The sequence below is a fragment of the Triticum dicoccoides genome, chromosome 5B, assembly GCF_002162155.2.
Source record: "Triticum dicoccoides isolate Atlit2015 ecotype Zavitan chromosome 5B, WEW_v2.0, whole genome shotgun sequence".
In the NCBI taxonomy this organism is placed as follows: domain Eukaryota; kingdom Viridiplantae; phylum Streptophyta; class Magnoliopsida; order Poales; family Poaceae; genus Triticum; species Triticum dicoccoides.
In genome coordinates this window covers 86,497,121-86,504,169 of record NC_041389.1, presented here as the reverse complement: position 1 = coordinate 86,504,169, position 7,049 = coordinate 86,497,121, and the positions used below count along the sequence as shown (strand labels likewise).

The 7,049-nt window shown below is 49.4% G+C and overlaps 1 protein-coding gene across 2 annotated transcripts; it reads left to right on the top strand.

Annotated features, from left to right (window-relative positions):
* The first annotated feature begins 266 nt into the window (after nucleotides 1–266).
* Nucleotides 267–5,843, top strand: LOC119307528 (cold-responsive protein kinase 1-like). Of its 2 annotated transcripts, XM_037583606.1 has the most exons (7): nucleotides 267–461; nucleotides 1,532–1,655; nucleotides 1,745–1,857; nucleotides 1,940–2,150; nucleotides 2,228–2,465; nucleotides 2,560–2,710; nucleotides 5,369–5,843. In XM_037583606.1, the coding sequence occupies exons 2-7, from the start codon at nucleotides 1,598–1,600 to the stop codon at nucleotides 5,690–5,692; spliced, it is 1,095 nt and encodes a 364-aa protein (XP_037439503.1). In that variant the 5' UTR covers nucleotides 267–461; nucleotides 1,532–1,597; the 3' UTR covers nucleotides 5,693–5,843. The 2 variants fall into 2 exon arrangements, with proteins under 2 accessions (XP_037439503.1, XP_037439504.1); XM_037583607.1 differs by lacking the exon at nucleotides 267–461 and having other exon boundaries at nucleotides 1,539–1,655; nucleotides 1,945–2,150.
* The last annotated feature ends 1,206 nt before the right edge of the window (nucleotides 5,844–7,049 follow it).

Below are 7,049 nucleotides of genomic sequence, written 5' to 3'. Positions count from 1 at the left end.
CTCATATTATTAAAAAAACCAGTAACAAAGTCTCCAAGTCTCAAAGTAAGAAATAAAACAAAACACTCATGAGAACCAGATCAAAAGCCACAACCGGCTGGCAAATAAAATAGGAGCACTATATGCCTATCCTATTACATGACCGTCATCCAAACCGGTTGAAAATAACCCGAGTTACTATCTCCTATCGGGTAGACACAGTAACCAAACGCCACCGGCCTCCGTGTGATGTCACCAAGCTCCGTCATCGTGCGCTCTACGATTTGCTTTACACAAACCCCACTGGGTACCAGATCCCTCAGCCACCACGTCCTTGTCCTAATCCGGCAATCTCCCCTCTCTCTTTCTCCAGCGCGGCCGACTGGCTCTCAGGTACCGGCGGCGCTCAGGCCACTTCTCCTCGCCGGCTGGTTCTTGGGGCACAGGCGGCGCTAAGGGCGCAGGAGCTCCATCCACATCAGGTGATTCTCGCTTTTGGTCTGGATCCCCGCTTCATTTCTTGCTTGCTTCCGCGGTTCTTTTTGCGGGGACGCTTCCGCGGCCTTGGGGTGGGCACCAATCTCTTGCTCTAACCCATCCAAGCTCCAATCCCACCCAATGTGGCATAAAATCTACCACCTCCGTGCCGTAGCTTAATCCTGCTCTGTCTCTCTCCATCCCGACCTCATTCCTAGACATTAATTTGTTTTTTAAGCTGATGATTACCTAAATCTAAACGAACGACCACAACATTTGCGCTCCAGCTTCGACGAGGCCAAGAGGTTTCACTCCTTGGTGCTGCTTGCCACGTTTTGCCCATGTGCTAAGAAATATTTATCTAGTGTAGCATATGTGTGCATTATATGTTGGATAGGAAATTGAGGAGTATGCATTTTGTTCGAGATTGATCGGTTCCTTCTTCCATTTTGCATCTTAGAAGAAGTCAATGCTATTGATTATTATTCAAACAATATACCCTACATGTGCATGAGTGGTACCAGATGCGATAGATAGGAACTTTATTACTTTATTAGTCTATTATTGGTCTATTTTTGACAACTGGCCATAAAAAACTACCATTGGTAAGTCGTATGTATCATTTCACTATGTTAGAGTAATTTTTTTTGTTTGACAATCAAGGACTAGCCTGGAGATACTCTTACATTGGTAAGGTATAAATGCGTGAAGTTTAGTGAAATTCACATTGTGTTTCTCAGCATGGATCTGATAGTACAATGCATCATTATTTATATGGATCAGACAGTGTTAGTGGGGTGCGCCACTGGATTGCATTAGTCTGGTTCTTTTCCTATGTGACTTTTGATAATTATTACTCCCTCCTTAAACTGATATAAGACGTTACCAAATATATTTTATGGTCAAGCGGTGCCGATAAACGGGCATATGTTTGGTTAACCATTTACTGGTTTGTGATCTGAGGCTATTAGGTAGATTTACACTGATTAGTTTTTTTTTCCGATGAGATTTATACCAGTTAGTTGTTCCTTATCGGAATGAAAAAGTGTTCTGATTCCGCTCTTCCTTTTTGCAGGAATTCAGCGCCAAATTAGCCAGTTCTCTTTGTTGATATCCACGATTTGGCTTCTGATTTGCAAACATGGCTTGTTGCCTTATGTGTAGAAAGGACATCGAACAGACTATTGAAGGTGAAGAAGGTGAGCATTTCATGTCCTTGCTCAGTTTTATAACCACTTTTACTGCAAAAACGTCCCATTCTGATTCACTTGCATTGGCTTTCTGGCAGCTCCAGGAGGAAATAAGGTGAAAGCTTTTTCTTACAGTGAGCTGAGAAAAGCTACACATGATTTTAGTGGAGCAAACAAGGTTGGCGAAGGCGGTTTTGGTTCTGTGTTCAGGGTAATTTCCCCAAGTCAATGGTCACATAAACAATATCCTTTGCATCAAGCTCTCTTAGCTAACATTCATTTTATTTGATTAGGGAAGGCTTAAAGACGGCACAATTATTGCGGTAAAGGTGCTCTCTGCCCATTCAAAGCAAGGCATCCGAGAGTTCTTTACTGAACTTACAGCAATCTCTGATATTGTGCATGAAAACCTGATCACCTTAGTCGGTTGCTGCGCTGAGGGACCCCATAGGATCCTTGTATACAACTATCTTGAAAACAATAGCCTTGCACATACACTGCTAGGTGACATACTGTTCTGCCTTATGTGTCCTTCGCTCATCATTTAATGCTTTAATAACAATCTTACTTAAGTATTGCAGGTAAGGGTTATAGCAGCATTCGATTCAACTGGAGAGTCCGTGTTAAAATTGCTGTAGGTGTTGCCCATGGGCTTGCATTTCTTCACGAAGAAATCCATCCTCCCATAATCCACCGGGACATAAAGGCAAGCAATATTCTGCTCGACAAGGACCTCACACCCAAAATTTCTGATTTTGGGTTGGCAAGGCTCCTCCCTCCAAATGCAACTCATGTGAGCACCCGCGTTGCAGGTACAATGTAAGTATAACCTTGTTTGGGGTTTGGTTGGGAATTGGAATATATTTCATTCTGATCTCTCTCTCTCTCTGCCTTTTTTTTCTCATTCTGTCAGAGGATACCTGGCTCCTGAATATGCAGTTAGAGGGCAAGTGACAAAGAAGTCAGATATTTATAGTTTTGGTGTTCTGCTATTGGAAATTGTTAGTGGCAGGTGTAACCACAATAATAGATTGCCTTATGAAGACCAATTTCTGCTCGAGAGGGTAAGCTCTATCATAATACTATGTTCACCAAACCTATGCTTCATTTTGAGACTGAGTTGCAATTCTTCTTCCATGGCGCGGTTATCATTTAGTTGTTAGCTAAACATACCTCATAGGATACTACTTGCAGTGTTGACTGTTCTTAACATCCCAGTAATTCTGTTTATGACTTGCAGTGTTGACTGTTCTTAACATCCCAGTAATTCTGTTTATGATTTGGCACCCAAACTGTATCAACTTTTTGAGACCACAATTAGCAAACCGCCATGTGTAAGAATATCTCGAGAGCCATATTGTTACTAGATTTTGGTAGAAACCGGATCCCTACCAGGGCGTGGTCTCAGGTTGTAGGGGTGGAAGGAGGAATGCCGTGGTCGCCGGCGCTGGGGTGCCGTCGTTGCGTGCGCGCGCGCGCGCGCGCGAGAGAGAGAGAGAGAGCAGCGACGGCTAGGGTTAGGTCTCCCGTCTCCCTAAGGAAGCCGAGCAAATATGATTGCTTCTTGCTTAATCCCAAAATGGGTCCTTACGCGAGTTTATAATCCTCCTAATAAGATAATTGGGCTAAGCCCCTAATAACGATAAGATAAACTGGGCCACAACTAACTGGGCTAAGCCCCTAATATGCCGGTCATAACATCTCTCCCCGCCTGCACAAACAGCTCGTCCTCGAGCTCGAAGGCGGGGCAGATCAACGGTCGCCAAACACCTCCGCGTCAACTGGGGCGGGCTGGTCGCCGAGCCCGGCGGCGGCTTTGGGTCCTCCTCAATGTAGTCTGCAGCCTCCAGGTAGAAGAGTCGTGGGCAGACGTGGCCCGGTACGTAGGGCTCGTCGCAGTTGAAGCACAACCCTTGGCGGCGACGCTCGAGTTGCTCGGCCGGGGTGAGCCGGCGGAAGGCGTGCCGCAGCCGCAGCGAGGGGCGCCGCGGAAGCCTGGGCAAGCCGACCCGGCGCGGGAACTTCCAACCAGGGTGGCGGCCCAGCGGTTCGGGCCGGTGGCGCCTGCTGGATGGCCACTGCGGTACGTTCGAACACGCGGGCGTAGTACATGGCCGTCTGGAGGTCCTGTGGCCCGCGCATCTCCACGTCCATGCGAATGTGGTCCGGTAGGCCTCCACCGAAGAGCTTAGCCTGCTGACGAGCCGAAACGCCGGGGGCGTGGCACGCCAGTGCCTGGAAGCGGTCGGCGAAGTCTTGCACCAGGTGAGGAACCGAAGATGCCCAAGCTCTGCCAGACGGCTCCTGCGTATAGGCGGACCTAAGCGCAAGAGGCACAATTCGCGGAAGCGCTCGCATGGTGGCATGCCGCCCTCGTCCTGTTCGAGGGCGTATTACCACGTCTGCGCGGCTCCTTGGGGATGATACGAGGCGATCCAGGTACGGTCGGACGTGAGCGTGCGTTGTCCCCTGAAAAATTGGTCGCATTGGTTGAGCCAATTCAAGGGGTCAACGGTGCCGTCATAGGTCGCGAACTCCAGCTTGGAGAATCTCGGCGGCGTCTGGACGTGGACGACGGGCGGGTGCGCCTCGTCAGCATGACGCAACGAGGATGACGAGGCCGAGTAGGCGGGCATCAGGGTGTCGCCCTGGAACAGGGGCCCGTCGACGCTGGCGAAGGGCTCGGTGTAGCCCGAGGACCCGCCAAACTGCATGGCCGGGTGCGTCGCCGGCGGAGGCAGCACGTGCGGCCTGACCGAGGCTGTCGTGTAGACCGGTGCAAGGGACCCAGCGAGCCAGGCCGGTAACGGAGATGGTGACGGGGGAAACCGGACCTGGTGGATGGGCACCCCCGGGCCCGTCGTCGGGATGCCCAGGGCCGCGGTCGCGGGTGGCGGCGGCTGCAGCTGTTGCCCCTGCTGCATGGTGGAGGCCCCGGGGTTCGTCGCTGGTGGCGGCTGCCACGGCAGCTGCTGCATGGCGGCGGCGACGGGGGTCGCCGAGGACGGCGACTGCCACGGTGGTTGCTGCGGCGGCGGGGTGGTGGCGAAGGGCACAGGCGGCTGCGGCCCATAAGATCTCGCGAGGAACGTGTAGATGCCCGTGACCGCCTGGGTGAGATCCCGGATGGCAGCCGTCATATCCTCCGGGGTGAAGACGACGGGGACGGGCGCGGCGGAGGTGACCGGCAACGGCAAGAGCGGTGCGCTAGCCGTGGTGGCCATCGGGGCGGTCGTCGCAGTCGGCAGCGGAAGGGTCGGGGTGGGCGGCGGCGAGGACATGATCTCACCGAAGCTATCTGATACCAAATTGGTAGAAACCGGATCCCTACCAGGGCGTGGTCTCAGGTTGTAGGGGTGGAAGGAGGGATGGCGTGGAGAAAGGCGTGGTCGCCGGCGCTGGGGTGCCGTCATTGCGTGCACGAGAGAGAGAGAGAGAGCAGCGGCGGCTAGGGTTAGGTCTCCCGGCTCCCCAAGGAAGCCGAGCAAATATGATTGCTTCTTGCTTAATCCCAAAACAGGTCCTTACATAAGTTTATATAATCCTCCTAATAAGATAATTGGGCTAAGCCCCTAATAACGATAAGATAAACTGGGTCACAACTAACTGGGCTAAGCCTCTAATATGCTGGTCATAACAGATTTGATTCTAGTTTTTTCTAAACATTTGGAGGAACATTTTTTGGCTGTTTCTGACCTTAGGATCTGCTGGTGCTCTTGCAGACATGGACATGTTATGAACAAGGACAGCTCAAGAACATGATAGATGCAGATCTAGAAGATGACCTAGACACCGACGAGGCATGCCGGTTCTTGAAAGTCGGCCTTCTGTGCACTCAAGACGCGATGAAACTCCGTCCCAACATGACCAACGTCGTCCGGATGCTGACCGGAGAAAAAGATGTCTCCATGGAGAGGATCACCAAGCCTGCTGTGATCGGTGACGTGGGAAACATCAAGGTCAACAACCAGCAGAGACCAGGCGACTCGCAATCTGAACCATCCACAATCATATCATCAGAAGCAACAGTAGAGTCATCGCCGTGAGCAGCACGGAATGTATCATGCAAATCCTGTTGTTGTACATTACCATGCTGGGTAGGCACAAGTGCGTGTTCGGTTGACTGATGCCACCGTGGTGTTACTATGCAGTAAAGTTATTGCATAATTAAACAAGTTTCCTTTACAAGTTACCTGACGCATTTATCTGACAGACGTTCACTGGGGGCGAGTTGCCCGAGAACGCCTCACTTGCCATGCCGAAATAACTAAATTTGCCACGCGTTGTTGAGCGAAATGCCCCGTGCGAAAGGGGAAATTGCCATGTAAATGAAAGAATTATCAGCGATTTTTATAGAAAAGTTGTCATCCGCGTGATCTGGATGCAATGTCTTCGTGGGGATTTGCTGGGACTGTGTTCCCGGCAAACGTTTGCCCATTAACATGTCCGGGAGAGAAAAAAGGGTGTTAAGGCGGGATGGATTCTTCTCGATGTAAGTTGATCATCATGTATTTAGAGCCGCATTCCTAATCTTTATCTTTATCTTTACCTAATATTAAAGGAAGGATTGTTTCTTTACTTTTTTTTCGTTTGCGATGGCCCCAGATATATTTTCGTCCATCATGGAACCTACAACCTGCAGCATCTATACCAACACGGCTGACCAATGCGGCCATCTATCTTTTGTGTTTTAATAGCAGCGCGTCATTTAATTGAAGAAACAACCGGCAGTGGCAAAACTTAAAAACGTCTAGCATAAGTCTATGTCTTAGTGGAAACAACCGGCAGTGGCAAAACTTAAAAACAACTAGCATAAGTGATAAGTCTATGTCTTAGTGGAATCGAACACAACACCTCGCGCTAAGTTAACCACACCCCTAGCCAGTGTAGTTCTTCAATTTGTTGTCTAAACATTGCAACTTGGCTTATATAAACTATATGCAGTGAAAGATGTAAACTTTTTACAATAACTTTCGCCAATTTATATACATTTGCAAGTTGTACAGAAAATCAATAAACCGCTCCAGCAATCGATAGAGAGTGAAGAGTGGGTCCCGATTATCCCTAGAGAAACGAACACACCATTGTGTTGTTCAGATGAGCAGGATGGATTTAACTCCGTGTTTCACAATAAGAAGAAATTAACTCCCAATACTTTGGATGCTTTGTAACGGGATTATGGGTGAAGATGAGATAGGCGGTATATTATGGGACAGTGGGAGTATGATATAACTTAACACATAATTGCAATCGGACTGTGTTTAACTTGGCTGGATGGTCAACTTTTCTCCGGTGCAACGCACGGGCATATGTGCTAGTAATCTATAATATAATAACAACAACAAAGGAGTAATAGCGGCCTATCACTAATCAATCATATCTTCGTCCACCGCCTGCCGCCGA

Coding starts and splice junctions, on each gene's coding strand:
- LOC119307528 (XM_037583606.1), top strand. CDS start 1,598: ATGGCTTGTTGCCTTATGTGTAGAAAGGACATCGAACAGACTATTGAA. Junction 1,858..1,939: donor GTTTTGGTTCTGTGTTCAGG/GTAATTTCCCCA, acceptor TTATTTGATTAG/GGAAGGCTTAAAGACGGCAC. Junction 2,466..2,559: donor ACCCGCGTTGCAGGTACAAT/GTAAGTATAACC, acceptor TCATTCTGTCAG/AGGATACCTGGCTCCTGAAT.